Source organism: Aquarana catesbeiana, linkage group LG05 (assembly GCF_042186555.1).
Source record: "Aquarana catesbeiana isolate 2022-GZ linkage group LG05, ASM4218655v1, whole genome shotgun sequence".
Classification (NCBI taxonomy): Eukaryota; Metazoa; Chordata; class Amphibia; order Anura; family Ranidae; genus Aquarana; species Aquarana catesbeiana.
The window spans coordinates 49,794,478-49,815,793 of record NC_133328.1 but is presented as its reverse complement, the minus strand read 5'-3'; the positions used below and the strand labels follow the sequence as shown (position 1 = coordinate 49,815,793).

Below are 21,316 nucleotides of genomic sequence, written 5' to 3'. Positions count from 1 at the left end.
TACAAACACGCATGCTCAGAAGCAAGGACGAGCTGGAAGCGGTCGGTCTTGTAAAACTAGTGTTCGTAATGGAGAATTCACATACCTGATGCGGCAAATTTGAAATCTCAAAATGCAGCACACAATTCTCTTCTTCTTTAATGGGATAATAATGAAGCTGCTTTGCTGTTGATACTGATGGAGTTCTGCCAAACGTATTATTTTTTTCTAGTGATATCAAAAATAATATTGTTTTTTTTTTTTTTTTGTGCAAGTTACCACAACACCATTATCTTGTAGTTTTTAAAATCAAAGATACAACTATGCTGGTGTCCCTTGTTAATTTTTACATATGTATTTTTTAAAATGTAACTGCCTACTCCCAAACTGTCATTTGCAATAAAACACATAGTCAAGTATTATTCTACACAATTTTTTTATTGTGCATTAAAAAAAGAAGAATAAAATTAGACATGCTATCTGCCATTAGAACGTAACCAAAAAGTGCATTCTATGCATCCAAAAATATAGAAAATATACCAAATCAAATCATTATTCAACCAAAACATAAAATAAAAGCCTCATGCATGTGTCCTGCTTCTTAATATAGGGGGTTAACAATGCCAAGAGTTGGTGAAAGCAGGGGTCCGTCATCCGGAGATAATTCCGAAAATCATCCGGATTATTCTCCTGGAGCTCCCGCAGCAAAGGCATATGACATAATTTGTCACGATTAATAAAGCATCCATTTTTTGGTCCAAGAAATCCTCCTCCTCCTGTTCCTGGACTGGACTTAGGTCAAAGCAATAACTCCAAGGCCAATAATAATATGTTATCTTCTCCGATTCCGCAACATGGCTGGTTGACCAACGGCCATTCAGAAACAAACTGAAAAGCGCAAGATGACAAGCGCAAAATGAAAAACGCGAATCAACACTCACCAAACTTCTACTAACACAAAAATAGCAAAAGGAGCCCAAAGGGTGGCGCATGGCAATTCAACTTCATCTTTATCGGCTCATAGTACATCTAGTATGTCACTACATTCGTGTTTGTTGGCCGACAATTCCTTGCCATTTTGTATGCAAGACAAGTTCCTGCCCAACGCCCTTCGGACAAAAGTCTGAGGTTTTGTCTGCGGAAAATACGATCGTGTGTACAAGGCTTAGGTGCCATCTGCAACCCTTGTGACTCTTTCTCAGCTAGTTGGTCTAATTGTTCTTAGTTGGATAGTTGGACTAAGTGGAGGCATCAACCTACAGATTTTATTCCACATGCCTGATCTTTGGTCTTTATATACATAATATACCACAGGCAACCCTAAAGAAGAGAATTACTTGAAACACATTGGATTGCTCCTATGTGAACCATATTATATGAAAGCAAGACATTACTATAATTTTTCATTTTGTGTAGTTAATGCAGTGGTATAATGCTGTAGAAATAATTTGTCAAGGACTACATGAATTGCACTTGGATCACTTTTTTTTAATGTATGTTAAATAAAGATTGTATGTGATTTTAGATCATTGCTAGTTTGTACACAATTTCTAGTGTGCTTTTAAAGTCTCAGCCACTTGTATTTTTTTGTATTTAGCCTCTATCTGCCCTCATGTTGTAAAGAGCTGCGCAAACTGTTGGCATTATATAAATCCTGTATAGTAATAATAATATTTGGGATGGTGGCACATACTAGTATAAAATAACTAGTATAAGTATAAGTATAAAATAATCCTTTGATTTGGAAGATATTTGCACTATTTATTTAGTATATGCTATATACTGTACATTGGACCTGTGTCATACCAGTTTAGGGCTCAGTGTGAGTTCCCTTTTTCAGCTAGGGCCTTTTGGCACGCTTGGACCGGATTGAACAAACAATGAAAATGGTAACTAGGCTACACCTCTAATAAGTGGATCCAAGGGGCCAATTAATGTCTCCACCTTGGATCAAAAATAGATAAACCATCACTCAAGTAAATCCATAGATGGATAGAGAGTGTGTCCCGATTGTTGACAGCATATATAAAAAATAGGAGAAAAGGTCCTCAAGAATTCGCCAACAAGGAGCAGCCGGTTTTACAAAAGTACAAATTGCTTTAATAAAAAAAATCACAATGTAAACCAAATGCAAAAATACACCTCCACCATATGATCAAGTAAAATTTGACAACATTGTCAAAACGGACACAGGTAGATACCAAGGACTCTCATCCATCCACATACATGCTGTTAACAAATAAGCCTGCTGTATGAAATGTAATTACAGACTCAGAGGGCAAAGTTGCCCAATATAGGGATCAATGTGATGTTCCATGGGTCAGATTGTACCAATCAGTAATAAAATTGGTGTGCAATGTGCATGTATGAAACATGCCTCACATGCTCCCAGGATGTTCATAGTTCACTTGCCGTTACCCATACTATGCTGGTATGGAATGTGTAGTAAAGTGATGTCCTGGGACAAGGATGAGCCCCTGGGATTTGAGTTGGTATACTGGGTAAAGTTGTGTGGTAATGCCGTGTGTGGCAAAGGTAGTAGGGAAAAATCCTAATCCCTGCACTAGAAGCACCGTGCTTAGCAGCCACATTAAACACAGTCCTGCAGTGGGCATGGCTCATGTGCAGCTGGGCCAGTTAGGTGATGTAACACAGACAATGTGATAAATACACATCCCCAATGGGGAAAAAATTAGTTCCAGGGTGTCTCTCACAACTCCCCGATTCACCCAGACTTCACTGACCGGCACCGGACTGTCCAGCAGTCTTCACGGGGGGGGAATGATCCCGCACCCTGCACACTATGTAAACCTCGTTGTGGCCTCCGAAAGTGCCATTTAACTCTACTTCTGCAAATGACTCCCAAGTAAAGGCAGAGTAACTATGGGAAGCAGTCCGTGTCCAAGCATCACAAACGTGATGACGTCATGTTGACACGTTTCACTCGTCAGGTGAGCTTCTTCAGAACGACGAGGGGCTAGGGGTGGGTGTCTTTTTATATCCTCTGTAACTATATCTTTCGTATTGGTTGTCACCCATACTTAAAGCACCATGTACATCCCCCTCTACAGACTTTAATCACATGAATAAAATAATAATAGCTGAGTCAGAGTGCAGCAAACTGTTGCTAACCTAGCTATAGCATTACAAGGTGACTATTATTCCCTCCCCCCTTCAGATATGGACTCATCTCAGTGAGGTTGGGAGTACTTGTGATCAACTTTTGCCTGCCGTTATTTCTCTATTACATTTTCTATTGCTCTTATTATCAGATTTGTTCTACTATCTTGGTGATGGTAATTTGTCTAGCCTGAGTTTATTTCCATTTACCTGGGCTGTTCAAATGTGACATAATCACTACTCCCAACCCCACTAAGATGAGTACATATCTGAACACCAGGGTAGGCAGGGGGGATGATAGACAATCGCCTTGATTACAGTCTGTGATTACATTCCAATAAGCAGGCTTGTTATTTACATTTCCTACACAACAGCATGTATGTGGATGGATGAGTGTCTATTGTAGCTATCTGTGTCCTTTTTGAAAACGTTGTCAAATTTTACCTGATCATATGGTGGAGGTGTATTTTTGCATTTGGTTGAAATTTGTACTTTTGTAAAACCGGCTGTTCCTTGTTGACGAATTCTTGAGGACCTTTGTCCTATTTTTTATATACACTTGGACCGGAATCATGTTTGGTGGGTTTGGTTTTAATTGTTTTTATGTGCAGGAGGTAGTATATGTGAGGGGTTTTCTTACTTTAATGGTGTTTTGGGGATTTTATATGGTATTTTGTAGTTTACCAATCTAGCGCACTACCCCCCGTAGGAGCTGCTAGTTAGTTCATTACAGTACATGGTGGTTTAACCCCCGCTTCTTCCACCCCGCTGTAGTAATCACAGACACTGTTGAACAGTTCAAACAATAACTTTTATTCCTGATTCGACAGTTGTGTTACTTGAATGATGCAAACAGATATAAGTTGCCTCTTGTCTAAGCTGCACGAGTAGTTAGAATCTTCCCTTAATGAACCAGCTCATGCCCCTCTGAAAAGCATGTGGTACTACTGAAATGCTGGGTGTCTCAGGCCTTACCTGCCTTCTCACCTCCGATCACTTCTTCCCTCGCCAGCTCAAGGAAGTCCAGGAACCCCCGGTCTACTCAGGTCAGTTTGCGGCCACTTCTTGATTCTTGGTTGATGAAACCTTCCAGCTATGGAGTCTCTGAACCTCCATGCCTTCCGGCAAAGCTCCGTGGCTTTCCAGCTCTGGGTCTCTGAAACCCCGGCCTTCCAGCCCTGATCCTTAATGTCACATCTTGCTGCCTTTCCACTCCTACCACACCAAATCCACTCCCGGGAATATGTGACCCCCAGTGTATATATATGAACCTGCCCCTGCCCAAACAAATTAACCATTGGACCAGGACCATACACACTGCCTGTCCTTCAAGCCCTGACCTGCCTCCTTTCCAGAACATTACTCTGGAGAAGCAAGGAAGGGTTTTCCAGGGTGATGATGAACAGGTGGTCCCACCCCCCTCTAACCTACAACTCCACCTTAACCCAAATCAAACCTCCTGACCTGGACAAACAGTAAGGCACTGGTAATTTAACCTGTCTTTTAACCTTGTAGCACCCACCTAAAGGTGGTGGGCACTACACCAATAAAGCACCCTTGTTACTTTTTTAATTTATGTCACTTATTATTTATATGCAGTAGTTTTATATCTAGCTGAAAAAATCAAACTCACATTGAGCCCTAAATTGGTATAACACCGGTCAAATATATATAATACATATTAAATAAATAGTGTATAAAGCCATAAAACCAAAATACTGCATAAAACCACCACTAATCTCATGTGGAATATAAAAAAAGGAGACAAATATATCCTGAAAAATAAATTGTGAAAAACAAATGAAATGATGAATAAAAAGTAAAATACAATCACCACCCTACATGTACCCTATTTCATGATATGCGCTGAAAGGAATAGTTTACACAGTAATACAACATACTTATGAAGACTAATGACTGCCAACAAGTAACCTAAATGAAGTGGTGCAGGAGAGAAGTGGTGGTGCAAACCAGAGGGCAGGTGAAAACAAGACAGTATCATGGAGCAATAGAAGGACTGGAACAAGGCAGCTTGGGGAGCTTGTAGGCAGGGTTAATCTACTTTCTCTACTGTAGGTGGTGCTCATCCATAGTGACAGTACATTTAGAGAGGAGGCCAAGGGGAACATGGTTCCTCTATGGCAAGGGTAGGCAACTTCGGCACACCAGCTGTGGTGAAACTACAAATCCCATCATGTCTTTGCCTCTAGGAGTCATGCCTGTGATTGTCAGGGTCTTGCAATGTCTCATGGGACTTTTCACCGCAGCTGGAGGGCCGAGGTTGCCTACCCCTGCTCTATCGCTTCCTGGGTCACTGGGGAAGCTATCTGGTTGGATGCTGCCGCCCCATGTGACTCTCGCTATTTAAGACCCTGGCTCCCAGGCTTGGCTGCTTTTTTGGGAGAGGGTAGAGTAGGGGTAGAGTAGGGACAGGTATCCGACCTGGTAGGGAAAGAACTAGCAGCAGGGAAAGGTTCCTATTGAGGAGGGAAAGCATAGGGCTCATAACTTCTTTGGACATGCTCACAAGACACCCAGGCCGCATTCTGCTCCTCCTAACAGGCGCTGTCAGAGCAACTGAAATCTGCTCTCTACACGCTGTTAGAACCATGAGTGTTCCCGGCTGGGCAATCTTCCCACAGGATTTATTGTGAGCTGTCACTGCATTACTTCAATATAAGTATTTTATATAGCATTTGGACTGTGTGTGTTAATGCCGCTGCATCATGCTGCACCCCACCTACAAGCTTGTTGGTGATATATATAAAGGAGTAAAATATGTTTGGTGATATATATAAAGGAATAAAATATATAAATAAACGGCACCATTCTTAATAAGTATGCTAAACCAGAAGTAAAAAAGCCAAAAAGAAAGAACGTGTACAGAATCATTTTCGATGGTTTATGGTGGCCCCAGGCACATGCCTAGGCTGCCTGTTTGGTAAATACAGCCCCGGAATGTAGGGATGACAGGTATCCCTATAAGGCTGTAAACACTTGTCAGAATTCTTTTCCTCACATCACCTGGGAAAGAAAAGGCTTTACACGGCTCATGTCGCAGCTAATAACAACACACAATTATATCAGCTGGCAGAAGTCCAACTGCAGAAGAGTCATTTCCGAATCCTCCGGTGTGCGTCTTATAGCTCCTCACTGCAGGCACTTTCATTTTACTAATGAAAGTCTGATAATAAAACTCAGCATACAATGGCAAAATTAATAACATTTTCTTATCGATATTGTGGAAGTGCCTGCAGACTTTTTCCGTCAAGCTTTAAAATCACTTCAGGCGTACAGTAGAGTAGCTGCCTTATTAAATCCCGAATACTGTCACCCCCCCACTTCCTGTCCCAGTAACAACATTGATACCAGGACAGGAAGTGAGGGTGAATCTTGTCAATGGGTACACAGTAGGAAAAAAAACAAACACTTTAGGCCCCTTTCACACTTATACGACTTGTCCCACGATTTTGTACTGCAAAATCGTATGACAAGTCATTCTCCATGATTTTCAATGACTACCATTCATATTGGCACGACTTTAAGTCGTGCCGACTTCAAAGTGGTCCCTGCACTACTTTGGTCCAACTTCCATGCGAGTTGATGTCCATAGACCTCAATGTTAAACCCTCAAGTAGCATGCAAATCGTACCTGAATAATATAGACACGATTTCAGTATGACTTTGTAAGCACAAGCTGAGAATGGTTAATGCCAAAGTTGTGGCAAAGTCGTACAAAGTAGTACTGCTTCCAAATCGCGGCAAAATTGCAGCCACGAAATCGCAGTAAAATCCTGCGACTTTGAAGTCACACAAGTGTGAAAGGGGCCTAAAGCTGAAAAAAAAGATTTAGGCCCCTTTCACACTTGTGCGACTTCAAAGCCGCGCGATTTTACAGTGATTTTGCCGCGATTTGGGAGCAGTACTACTTTGTACGATTTTGCCACAACTTTGGCATTAACCATTCTCAGCTTGTGCTTACAAAGTCGTACTGAAATCGTGTCTATATTATTCAGGTACGACTTGCATGCTACTTCAGGGTTTAACATTGAGGTCTATGGACATCAACTCGCATGGAAGTTGGACCAAAGTAGTGCAGGGACTACTTTGAAGTCGGCACGACTTAAAGTCGTGCCAATATGAATGGTAGTCATTGAAAATCATGGAGAATGACTTGTCATACGATTTTGCAGTACAAAATCGTGGGACAAGTCGTATAAGTGTGAAAGGGGACTTACCCTTGTAGTGTGTCCCCCCAACACCCTCCCCCCAGTGGTAGGGGTTTATAGCTCGTATTGCCTAGGAGATGATGGATAAGGTTATGTACTTATCGTATTTATTGCTCCAACAGGCTTCCTCCTCTAAATGAGACAGTTTTCATGGTAATCATTCTCTGACATCATCCCATACAGTGCAGGTGTTCCGTCAGATTCGGCGACCCATCAGATTTTGTAACAGAAGTGACGTTCCGCGACAGCCATCTTGGTACACGTAACCCTGCACTTGGCCACAGTAAGCATGCAGTCTGAAGGCGGCCAGTGGACATCTTTTTAGCCTTGCATTTCACACTTATTTTTACGTATAAACTGAGCTTATATAGTGAAATACAGTATTTAGAAATCCGTGACACTGTTTTGATGTTAAATTTTAAAAGCAGCGGCAAACCTACTGATCTCACAGGTTTGCTAATGTGACAGAACACCACAGCTTTTAAAATTCAACATCAAAACAGTCTTCTAAAGACTAAAGATTTCTAAACACTGTATTTCACTATATGAATTCAGTTTACTAATAAAAATAAGTGTGAAATGCAAGACTTGTGTGGGTGTAAAAAGATGTCTGCTACAGCCTTCTGACTGCAGGTTTACTCTGGCGGAGTGCAGGGTGTACCAAGATGGCCGTGACGTAACGTCACTTCCATTACAACATCTGACGGGTTACCTAATCTGACGGAACACCGGACCAGAAGTCCTACATTGTATGAATTCTGCCTTGTGTCATGACAGATCACTGCTCCCTGTCATCGGGAGTAGTGATCGCTGCCATGTGAGTGGAAGCCCATCCCCCCCACAGTTAGAATCACTCCCTAGGACACACTTAACCCCTTGATCGCCCCCTAGTGTTTAACCCCTTCCCTGCCTGTGTCATTTACACAGTAATCAGTGCATTTTTATAGCACTGATCGCTGTATAAATGACAATGGACCCAAAATAGTGTCAAAAGTGTCCGATGTGTCCGCCATAATGTCGCAGTCATGAAAAAAATCGCAGATCGCCGCCATTACTAATAAAAAAATTTAATAATCAAAATGCCATAAAACTATAGCCTATTTATCTTTATCTACCGGTATATACCTCTTTATATACCACCACTCCTCCTTTGTACACCTTCAACAAGGGCATCATTTACCTGCATAGGTACATTTTTTGGTAAAGGGGAACTAACCCTTTATGGTAAGTATATCACTTTATTCATCATCCCCTAAGCAAAACAAGCAGGTAACCCTTTGCAATGCAGGGGATGGGTGGCGCTACAAGGGTAAATGATTTTCTTTACCAGAGTTCAGCTTTAAATTGGTAGGGTTCAGAAAGCCTAGAATATCTTTTATCTTTTTATTGCTGTCTGTGTTCTGAGATTTCCCCCTTACTTCCAGAGACAGTGAAAATGTTGTCAACAAGAAAGGAAGTTGGGCAAAATCTCCCCAGGGGACAAAGACAGCAGAAAATAAAACCTGATAGAGATCATAACCCTTTACCACTTTATCTAGAAGTAGTCCCCTAAAAAAGAAGCAAATTAAATGGCAATTCCTGGTGACTTCCTCATTTCCTGTATCAATGGCAACATTGTTTCACAGTTTTTTGGGTAATTTTTTTATGAAATAGATACCGTTTTTAAGCCTTGTTTTCTCATGGGTATGTATTTTATCTCATAGGTCATTATTTTACCTTCAGTTGGAATGGGCACCACTGTCAGAATATAGTGTCCTGGTGGGGGGATTCCTCCATCTACATTGATTGTGTGGCTGAAGGAATTTGTTTTTTTTCGAGTAGCGCACTGGCTGAGCGAAAAAAACGAATGGCGCGTAAACACGATCCAAAAATTGTACAAAAAATGCTGCTTTCGAATCGATCATATGATAATCTGATTGTTAATACAGAGCTTTCGAGAGCCGATCGCAACAGTTCATCCGCTAATATCCGATCAGACAAGCACGAAAAAGTTTCTAGTACAATACCAGATTGTACAGGTTTTCGTTTAATAAGTACAGTTGTCGTCCGGAAATACAATACAAATACACTACAACACATGACATCACTTACAAATTGTTCTTCTGCTGTACGAGAATTTTCGTAACTTTACTAACCCATTCAATTTCTACTAGCGACTAGCGAGTGAAAAAAGTCCAATTTTTGGATCCTGTGTACGAAGCTGTGTATGGCTGCTAGCTTCAGCAGGCTTTCAACAAGCTTCAAGAAGTTCTGAAGCCTTCTAGCAGCTTGTTTAAAGTGGCAATTAACACTCCCCTTAGGCTTTGCATACAGCATTTACAAACAGGAGCTGAATTGTACATTAAAAGCTTCAACAAAGCTTGATGAAAGCTCTGCAAATGTTTTGTCAAAGTTTGCCGTTCATACCGCTCTTATGCAAGCTGAAGCCTGTGTGAAACGGGCCCTGGGTTTTTCTTGCTTTGTCTGCATAGGCGTGTGCACGGGGTGTGCCGAGTGTGCCTGGGCACACCCTAACACCCATGGCGGCTGTCTCCCAAGATATGCCTGTGGGAGTTCTGTGAAAGGCTGCATCCAATGACTGTGCCATCTGTGCTGCCTGTGAAACAGTTTCACACTGAGCCAATATTGTTTGCCAGAGCCACTCAGTGTGTGAAACTGTCATGTAATGTAACTGCATGCAGAGGGAGACCAGCTGTCAAAATTCAGCATTGATGTCAGGGGTGGGCGGGACACCAGCCAATGCGATGGGTCTGGGCGGGCTGCTACCTGTATGTGGCCCCGCCCCCTTTCATAAGTATCCCAATCATTGGCTGGTGTTTGATAGCTGCTGGGTCCCGTCCACATTACCACTGAATTTTGACAGCTGGTCTCTCTCTGCATGCAGTTACATTACATGACAGTTTCACACACACTGAGCGGCTCAGGCAAGCATCAATATTGGCTCAGTGTGAAACTCCCTTTCCTCTGTCAGTGCCAATCAGTGCAACCTGCCAGTGCCAGTCGTTTCCATCTGCCAGAGCCAGTCAGTGCCACCTGTCAGTGCCAATCAGTGTCACCTGTCAGTGTCAATCAGTGCCACCTGTCAGTGCCAATCAGTGTTTCCAATCAGTGCCACCTGTCAGTGCCAATCAGTGCTTCCAATCAGTGCCATCTGTCAGTGCCAATCAATGCCAACCAGTGCCACCTGTCAGTGCCAGTCAGTGCTAATCAGTGTTTCCAATCAGTGCCACCTGTCAGTGCTAATCAGTGCTTCCAATCAGTGCCACCTGTCAGTGCCAATCAGTGCCATCTAATATCAGTGCCAACCAATGCCATCTATCAGTGCCAATCAGCGCTTCCAATCAGTGCCACCTACCAGTGCGAATCAGTGCCGCCAATCAGTGCCAGCGCTTCCAATCAGTGCCATCTGTCAGTGCCACTTAGTGCCCATCAGTGCCCATCAGTTTTGCTAATCAATGCCCATGACTACCACCTATCGGCGCCCATCAGTGCTGACTATCAGTGCTGCCTATACGTGCCCATCAGTGCTGCCAATCAGTGCCACTAAATCATGCCAATCAGTGCTGCCTATCAGTGCCAATCAGTGCTGCCTGTCAGTGCCGCTCAGTGTTGCCTATTAGTGCCAATCGGTGCAGCCTATCAGTGCCATTGGTGCTGCCAATCAGTGCCACCTATCAGTTCTAATCAGGGCCCATCAGTGCTGCCTATCACTGCTGCCAATCAGTGGCAATCAGTGCTTTCTATTGGTGCCAATCAGTGCCGCCTATCAGTGCCAATCATCTGTTGATGTTTATTAATTCCACATGCCAATCTTTAGTATAATAGGTAATCACCACACTACTATTTACAATAAACTACTGGAGGCAAAATAAAAAAGGTGTCAGTAAAAGGCCTGCCGCTAAGCACTGTTATGTGTTCCCACACCACAAAAAAAAGAGTGCAGCGCTAAAACTCAATAAGCTTAATATTACGACAATACCGGTTTCTGATACGCAACTTCACATATAATACACATCAACCTGAAAATAAGACATACTGTATAAAATAAAACTTAGCAGGGATGGTGGAAAACCCCTCCTATAGATATTGGCTATACAGAATAACTTCAAGTGCAACAACTTTTTACTTGAGAGGTTCACACCATTATAGCACTTTGGAATTAATTTTTTTTAGAATGTTACACTTAATTTTATATGTTTTAGTTACTATTATAATGTGAATTTTTGCACTTGAAGTAAATTTTCCACCACCCTTGCTAAATCCATGTCTTTATGGGCCTTGCTTTGTGCACTGATGTGCAGTCATGTTGGAACAAGAAGGGGCCATCCCCAAAATGTTCCCACAAAGTTGGGAGCATGAAATTGTCCAAAATGTCTTGGCATACTGACTGTGCAGGTTTAGGAGATATCCGGGGTAGCTACAGGTAAGCCTTATTATAGGTTTACCTGTAGTAAAAAGTGGTCTGTAAGGGTTTATAACCACTTAAGAGTTCCCTTCACTGGAACTAAGGAAAAAAACAACCCCACACCATAATCCCCCTCCACCAAAGAATTTGGACCAGTGCACCACGCAAGTTCCATAAAGACATGAATGAGCGAGTTTGGGGTGGAGGAACTTGACTGGCCTGCACAGAGTCCTGACCTCAACCCGATAGAACTCCTTTGGGATGAATTAGAGTGCAGACTGCGAGCCAGGCCTTCTCGTCCAACATCAGTGCCTGACGGCACAAATGTGCTTCTGGAAGAATGGTCAACATTCTCATAGACACACCCCTAAACCTTGTGGAGAACCTTCCCAGAAGAGTTGAAAGGGTGGGCCAACTCAATATTGTACCTTACGGACTAAGACTGGGATCCATGAAAGTTCATGTGCGTGTAAAGGCAGGTGTCCCAGTACTTTTGACAATGTAGTATATATATATACACAAGCATGTGTGTTTGAGCTTTGGGGTGTACGCCCTAATGCAATAGGCTGTGCATGCCTATGTTTGTCTGTGCTATGTTCCCTGTACTTCAACTGTGGCTACTAGAACAGGGATTGAGAGCAAATATTTTCCAATTTACCGATCCAGAACAAGAAGATGCAGAAAGTGCACCAACAACTGTAATGCAGGCAGAAGTCCTCACTCTACACTGAGATAATTGACATTGCTATACAATACCACGGTAGGAAAAAGGAGGCTCTTCAATGGCAGCTTCTAGATATGTCCTGTAAGGTTACTGGACAGGTAGTCTACTCTTGTAGACAATCCCTCACTGTTTATACTGTATGGTATATTCTGTTCTGATATTTTTTTCATATGCCTTCATATATTTTATAAACATTTTTATAGAAATTACTTTAAACCCCCAAACAATTTTGTGTAATGTGAAATATTTGGCTGTAGCAGGAGACAGTTTGTTTGTGATAGGCTGGAGAACAATACAATAATGAGTGTCTGCAGGCAACACTGAAGCATGGTGGAGGTTCCTTACAAGTTTGGGGCTGCATTTCTACCAATGGAGTTGGAGACATGGTCAGGATCAATGGTGTCCTCAATGCTGAGAAATAATGGCAGTTACTTTTCCACCATGCCATACCTTAAGGGAGGTGTGTGATTGGCCCCAAATTTATTCTACAGCAGGACATCGACCCCAAACATAGAGCCAATGTCATTAAGAACTACTTTCTGTGTAAAGAAGAACAAGGAGTCCTGAAAGTGATGGTTTGGCCCCCACAGAACCCTGATCATGGAGTCTGTCTGGATATACATGAAGAGACAGAAGGATCTGAGGCAGCCGACATCCACAGGAGATCTGTGGTTAGTTCTCCAAGATGTTTGGAACAACCTATGCTGTTGTGAAGGCAAAGGGTGGTCACACCAAATATTGATTTGATCTGGACTTCTTTTCTGTTCATTTACTTTCCATTTTGTTAATTGATAAAAAATAAACTATTACCACTTCTATTTCTGAAAGCATTCTTAATTTATAGCATTTTTCCACACCTGCATAAAACTTTTACACAGTACTGTGTATATATAAAATTCATATATATACAGTCAGGTCCATAAATATTGGGACATCGACACAATTCTAATATTTTTGGCTCTATACACCACCACAATGGATTTGAAATGAAACGAACAAGATGTTCTCTAACTGCAGACTTTCAGCTTTAATTTGAGGGTATTTACATCCAAATCAGGTGAACGATGTAGCAATTACAACAGTTTGTATATGTACCTCACACTTTTTAAGGGACCAAAAGTAATGGGACAGTTGGCTGCTCAGCTGTTCCATGGCCAGGTGTGTGTTATACCCTCATTATCCCATTTACAAGGAGCAGGTAAAAGGTCCAGAGTTCATTTCAAGTGTGCTATTTGCATTTGGAATCTGTTGCTGTCAACTCTCAATATGAGATGCAAAGAGCTGTCACTATCAGTGAAGCAAGCCATCATTAGGCTGAAAAAACAAAACAAACCCATCAGAGAGATAGCAAAAACATTAGATGTGGCCAAATCAACTGTTTGGAACATCCTTAAAAAGAAAGAACGCTCAGCAACACCAAAAGACTAGGAAGACCACAGAAAACAACTGTGGTGGATGACCGAAGAATTCTTTCCCTGGTGAAGAAAACACCCTTCACATCAGTTGGTCAGTTAAAGAACACTCTCCAGGAGGTAGGTGTATGTGTGTCAAAGTCAACAATCAAGAAAAGACTTCACCAGAGTGAATACAGAGGGTTCACCACAAGATGTAAACCATTGGTGAGCCTCAAAAACAGGAGGGCCAGATTAGAGTTTGCCAAACAACATCTAAAAAACCCTTCACAGTTCTGGAACAACATCCTATGGACAGATGAGATCAAGATCAACTTGTACCAGAGTGATGGGAAGAGAAGAGTATGGAGAAGGAAAGGAACTGCTCATGATCCAAAGCATACCACCTCATCAGTGAAGCATGGTGGTGGTAGTGTCATGGTGTGGGCATGTATGGCTGCCAATGGAACTGGTTCTCTTGTATTTATTGATGATGTGACTGCTGACAAAAGCAGCAGGATGAATTCTGAAGTGTTTCCGGCAATATTATCTGCTCATATTCAGCAAAATGCTTCAGAACTCATTGGACGGCGCTTCACAGTGCAGATGGACAATGACCCGAAGCATACTGCGAAAGCAACCAAAGAGTTTTTTAAGGGAAAGAAGTGGAATGTTATGCACTGGCCAAGTCAATCACCTGACCTGAAGCCGATTGAGCATGCATTTCACTTGCTGAAGACAAAATTGAAGGGAAAATGCCCCAAGAACAAGCAGGAACTGAAGACAGTTACAGTAGAGGCCTGGGAGAGCATCACCAGGGATGAAACCCAGTGTCTGGTGATGTCTATGCATTCCAGACTTCAGGCTGTAATTGACTGCAAAGGATTTGCAACCAAGTATTAAAAAGTGAAAGTTTGATGGATGATTGTTAATCTGTCCCATTACTTTTGGTCCCTTAAAAAGTGGGAGGCACATATACAAACTGTTGTAATTCCTACACCGTTCACCTGATTTGGATGTAAATACCCTCAAATTAAAGCTGAAAGTCTGTACAGTATTTGACAAAGTACACCCCTTACATTTTTGTAAATATTTTATTATATCTTTTCATGTGACAACACTGAAGAAATTACACTTTTCTACAATGTAAAGTAGTGAGTATACAGCTTGTATAACACTGTAAATTTGCTGTCCCCTCAAAATAACTCAACACACAGCCATTAATGTCTAAACCACTGGCAACAAAAGTGAGTACACTCCTAAGTGAAAACGTACAATTTGGGCCCAACTAGCCATTTTGCCTCCCCGGTGTCATGTGACTCAATAGTGTTAGCATGTCTCAGGTGTGAATGGGGAGCAGGTGTGTTAAATTTGGTTATCGCTCTCGCTCTCTTATACTGGTCACTGGAGCTTCAACATGGCACCTCATGGCAAAGAACTCTCTGAGAATCTGAAAAAAAGAATTGTTGCTATACATAAAATTGAAATAGGCTATAAGAAGATTGCCAAGACCCTGAAACAGCTGCAGCACGGTGGTCAAGACCATACAGTGGTTTAACCTGACAGGTTCCACTCAGAACAGGCCTCGTCATGGTCGACCAAAGGAGTTAAGTGCACATGCTCAGCATCATATCCATAGGTTGTCTTTGGGAAATAGACGTATGCTGAGGTTGAAGGGGTGGGGGGTCAGCCTGTCAGTGCTCAGACCATACACTGCACACTGTATCAAATTGGTCTGCATGGCTGTCATCCCAGAAGGAAGCCTCTTCTAAAGATGATGCACAGAAAGCCTGCAAACCTTTTGCCGAAGACAAGCGGACTAAGGACATGGATTACTGGAATCATGTCCTGTGGTCTGATGAGACCAAGATAAACTTATTTGGTTCAGATGGTGTCAAGCGTTTGTGACGGCAACCAGGTGAGGAGTACAAAGACAAGTGTGTCTTGCCTACAGTCAAGCATTGTGGTGGGAGCGTCATGGTCTGGGGCTGCATGAGTGCTGCCGGCACTGGGGAGCTACAGATCATTGAGGGAACCATGATTGTCAACATGTACTGTGACATACTGACGCAGAGCATGATCCGCTCCCTTCAGAGACTGGGCCGCAGGGCAGTATTCCAACATGATAACGGCCCAAACGCACCTCCAAGAGGACCACTGCCTTGCTAAAGAATCTGAGGGTAAAGGTGATGGACTGGCCAAGCATGTCTCCAGACCTAAACCCTATTGAGCATCTGTGGGGCATCCTCAAATGGAAGGTGGGGGAGCACAAGGTCTCTAACATCCACCAGCTCTGTGATGTCATCATGGAGGAGTGGAAGAGGACTCCAGTGGCAACCTGTGAAGCTCCGGTGAACTCCATGCCCAAGAGGGTTAAGGCAGTGCTGGAAAATAAATATTGAGACTTTGGGCCACAAAATATTGAGACTTTGGGCCCAATTTGGACATTTTCATTTAGGGGTGTACTCACTTTTGTTGCCTGTGGTTTAGACATTAATGGCTGTGTGTTGAGTTATTTTGAGGGGACAGCAAATTTACACTGTTATACAAGCTGTACACTCACTACTTTACATTATAGAAAAGTGTAATTTCTTCAGTGTTGTCATATGAAAAGATATAATAAAATATTTACAAAAATGTGAGGGTGTACTCACTTTTGTGAGATACTGTACATGCGTGTGTGTGTGTGTTTTTGTCTTTTTCTTACATTTAAACAGATATTTTTTGGTAAAATATCTTTGAGTAAATAGCAAATATGTCAAGCCTTAAAACTGCATGTGGTCATGAAATTATGGTCCCCAAAGTTCTCCAGGGGAGATGCTCTAAAAGCCTTTACAGGTTGTCAGTTTAGAGCTAGGCCTATAATTATTGCTATCACTGGGTCGCAGCTCACATGTGTGGCACAATTAACGTTTACATACATGTACATGCCCTATGCTGCATGTTTGGGTTGGGGTATGTATGAGGATGGCAGGGGATGGAGTGTTACTTTATATATATAATTAATTAATTATAATTAACTTTTTTTAACACTTTTAAGAAATGTTTTTTTTCCATTTAACCTTATTGGGCAAGTGGCAGCTCCTCTTTATGGGAGATTAGCTGTATTTCCCTCCAATACAGCTAATCATGGGTGCACCTTCAGAGCACCCAAAATAAGACCGGGTCTTATATTAACTTTGGCTACAAAAAACACACTAGGGGATGTCTTATTTATTTACGGTTTGTACAATGACGATCCTCAAGTGGTTGTAACCCTAAAAAAAAAAGAATTAGGGCCCTTTCACACTGGGGCAGGGGAGGCGTCGGCGGTAAAGCGCCGCTATTGTAAGCAGCGCTTTACCGTCGGTATTCGCCGCTAGCGGGGTGGTTTTACCCCCCACTAGCGGCCGAGAAATAGTTAAAAACCACTGCAAAGCGCCTCTGCAGAGGCGCTTTGCCGGCGGTAAAGCCACACTGTCCCATTGATTTCAATGGGCAGGAGCGGTGAAGGAGCGGTATACATTCCGCTCCTTCACCGCTCCAAAGAGGCTGCTAGCAGGACTTTTTTTCCCATCTTGCTAGCGCACTGCTCCATTGTGAAAGCCCTCGGGGCTTTCACACTGGAGACAAAGCAGCGGCACTTTCGGGTCAGTTTGCAGGCGCTATTATTAGCGCAATAGCGCCTGCAAACCGCCCCAGTGTGAAAGGGCCCTGTCCTGTTTCTTTAACCACAGGAAAGTTTTACCCCCTTAATGACCAGAGCTTTTTTTGCGATTCAGCACTGCGTTGCTTTAACAATTGCGCGGTCGTGCAATGCTGTACCCAAACAAAATTGACATCCTTTTTTTTTCAAAAATTAGGGCTTTCTTTTGGTGGTATTTGATCACCTCTGTCGTTTTTATTTTTTGCAACAATTTTGAAAAAAAAGCAATATTTTTTACTTTTTGCTATAATACATATCCCCAAAAAATATATAAAAAACGAATTTCTTTCTCAGTTTAGGCCGATATGTATTCTTCTACATAGTTTTGGTAACAAAAATCTCAATAAGTGTATATTGATTGGTTTGCGCAAAAGTTATAGCGTCTACAAACTGTATAAATGTCACTGGAGAGGAGGGGGTTAAACACTAGGGGGCGATCAAGGGGTTAAATGTGTTCTAACTGTAGGGGGGATGGGCTACCACTGGCATGACAGAGATCACTGTTCCTGATGACAGGGAACAGAAGATCCCTGTCATGTCACTAGGAAGAACAGGGAAATGCCTTGTTTACATAGGCATTTCCCCATTCTGCCTCTCCTCGCCATGATCGTGGGCCACCGGCAGACATCGAGTCCGCGGGACCCGCGGGCATTTTTCTGCGGCGGCGTGCGCACGCCCGCTATCTCGGGAATTAGGGACGTACGGGTATGCTCTTTTGCGCTACCATGCCATTCTGCCGACGTAAATCGGCGTGCGGCAGTCGGGAAGCAGTTAAAGCATGATAGACAGCATAGGGCTTGTACTGTGCCATTTACTCCTCACTATGGTATGTTCTAAAAATCCTGGAATAAAACAATTAATTGTGTCCCCTGTCTTCCCTCCCCCCTCCCCCTGTCAGATCAGGAGTAAGTATTTTGACATCATTTAAAAAAAAACATCCTGATTAAAGTCCTTTTAAAATGATGTAATCCGTTTTATAAAAAGATTATTCTGGTATAAGGGGCAGATGTTTTATGGAGAATACCTTTTTACAGCTCCCTAGGGCGCTTACGTGATCTGCTTTTCTTCTCCATTCTAAGAGCCCACTCCGAGCACTGAAGGGGGAGGGGCCGCTGTCATCAGCCGGGAGGAGAAAAGAAGACCGCCGGCGGCTGTAAATATGGTATTTTTTAATACAGTTACAAGGGGAGACACACTGCACCTTATACCAGTATAATCGTTTTACAAAACGGATTAGTTTTTTTTTTTTTTTATGAACTTTACTAGGGCTTATTTTCGGGGTAGGGCTTATATTGCAGTTCTCCCTGACTATCACACTAGGTCTTATATTCAGGGTAGGGCTTATTTTCGGGGAAACTCTGTATCACTCCATACACTGCCCAGATAGGCAAGGAGGAAGATGGCCTCAAGGGTGCTTTTTTATTGATCAGGAAACCACTTTTAACAGAATGGCATTTTGTTATAAATGCTTTGTTTTTATCATGTGACAAAACAAGGTAAGAAAAGAGAAATGTTAATGATGTGGTTATATTAATATTTTAGTCACAGCCCTTTGATGGAATTCCCTTCAAGCAATGCGCTGTGGTTGGCAATGGTGGAATATTAAAGAACAGCAGCTGCGGGGCTGAAATTGACCAATCAGATTTTGTCTTTCGGTAAGATAAACCTTGAGCATTTCTTTCTCTAAATTTTAAGCTTCCATTTTATGTTTTCCCATCAAGAATGCTGAGTGGCCATCATGAGACCCTGTTCTGTAGAGGCTTCTACAACTGACTTTGGGCTGATTTAAAGGGTAACAACACTTTTTGCGGGGAAAAAAATAGCAAATAAAAAATTATATATATATCATATACAATTGCTACACAAGCCATATTGAAATTTGACTGTTATTAAAAAATGACCTTTCCTTTTCAATCTGCAGCGCTGTAATTTTTTGTAAAATGTAATGCAATATGGCAACCTGGAGACTTTCTGTACACAGTGTGTGTACAGAACGCTCCAGAAATGGAATTTCTTGCCTGCATGATTGGCTCACTGATTTTCCCAGAAGTCTGCACTAATATACAAATCAGATTTTAGGCATCCCCTCCAACAAAAAATAGGTTTTTTTAAACCGGTTTCCTGTAAAATCCTTTTATTTCGAAGGACATCACAGGACACAGAGCCACAGTAATTACTGATGGGTTATATAGGTATCACTGGTGATTGGACACTGGCACACCCTATCAGGAAGTTCAACCCCCTATATAATCCCTCCCCCTTGCAGGGATACCTCAGTTTTGTAGCCAAGCAATATAGTGTATTAGAAGAGGGGTGGGACCTCTGTGTCCCGTGATGTCCTTCGAAAGAAAAGGATTTTACAGGTAAGCTGTTTTAAAAAATCCTATTTTCTTTCTCGAACATCACGGGACACAGAGCCACAGTAATTACTGATGGGATGTCCCAGAGCAATGCTACCTGAGGGGGGGGAACCACGACCAAGTAGGGTGCAATCAGACCTGAGGACCCTGTACCGCTGCCTGCAGCACACTACGCCCAAAGGCGATATCCTCATGCCTTCTCACATCCACCTGATAGAATCTGGTGAATGTATGAACTGAAGACCAGGTTGCGGCCTTGCAGATTTGAGCCATAGAGGCCCGGTGATGCACTGCCCAAGAAGCACCAATAGCCCTTGTGGAATGTGCCCTGATCTGAAACGGAGGAATCTTCTGTTTCAAACCGTAAGCTTGAATGATCAACTGTCGAATCCATTTAGAAATGGTAGCTTTTGACGCTGCCTGTCCTCTATTGGGACCCTCTGGCAGCACAAACAAAACATCCGTCTTGCGGATCTGAGTAGTTGCCCCTAGATAGGCCTTAACTGCTCTTACTACATCCAACGAATGTAGAGATCTCTCTTCCGGAGAACAGGGATCTGGAAAAAAGGAAGGTAGAACAATGTCTTGTAAATGAAAATCAGAAACCACCTTCGGTAAAAAACTAGGATGAGGGCGTAGTACCACTCTATCCTTGTGTATAATCAAATAAGGCTCCTTACAGGAAAGAGCTGCTAATTCTGATACTCTTCTAGCAGAAGAGATGGCCACCAGAAAAATTAATTTCCTTGTCAACAAGACCAAAGGAATCTGACTTATTGGTTCAAAAGGCCGTTTCTGTAACACAGCCAGGACCAAATTCAAGTCCCAGGGGTTTAGGGGCGCTTTAACCGGAGGATTAAGACGCATCACCCCCTGCATAAAGTTTCGGACCAAAGAATGCGAAGCAAGTGGCCGCTGAAATAATACTGAGAGACCTGGCCCTTGATGGTACTCAAGGCCAGCTTCATCTCTAATCCCATCTGTAGAAAATCAAGGATTCTACCTATGACATATTTCCTGGGATGCCAACCTCTGGATTCACACCAGGTTATATAAGCTTTCCAGACTCTATGATAAATCATCCTGGAAGCTGGCTTCCTTGCATTAATCAAGGTAGATATGACAGGACCTGAGAGCCCACGACTCTTCAGAACGTGGGTCTCAATAGCCAAACCGTCAAATTTAGCGTTTGTAAGGCAGGATGGAACACTGGACCTTGAGATAACAGGTCTGGGCGTTCCGGTAGTGTCCACGGGGAACCTACCATCATCCTTACTATTTCTGCATACCAAGTCCTTCTGGGCCAAGCGGGGGCCACCAGAAGTACCGACTTCCTTTCCTGCCTGATCCTGCGAAGGAGTCGTGGTAGTAGCAGAATAGGCGGGAATGCGTAAATCAGTGAGAACCGATGCCACGGAATCAC

At 42.7% G+C, this 21,316-nt stretch overlaps 1 protein-coding gene across 5 annotated transcripts in view; it reads left to right on the top strand.

The window, feature by feature from the left end:
* Window positions 1-21,316, top strand: part of ST8SIA6 (ST8 alpha-N-acetyl-neuraminide alpha-2,8-sialyltransferase 6) — a 222,968-nt gene that overhangs the window by 183,674 nt on the left and 17,978 nt on the right. For all 5 annotated transcript variants that reach the window (XM_073629720.1, XM_073629721.1, XM_073629722.1 and 2 more), the window contains one exon: window positions 19,076-19,188. In XM_073629720.1, coding sequence (XP_073485821.1) covers window positions 19,076-19,188 — 113 coding nt within the window. The remainder of the gene's footprint in view (window positions 1-19,075; window positions 19,189-21,316) is intronic.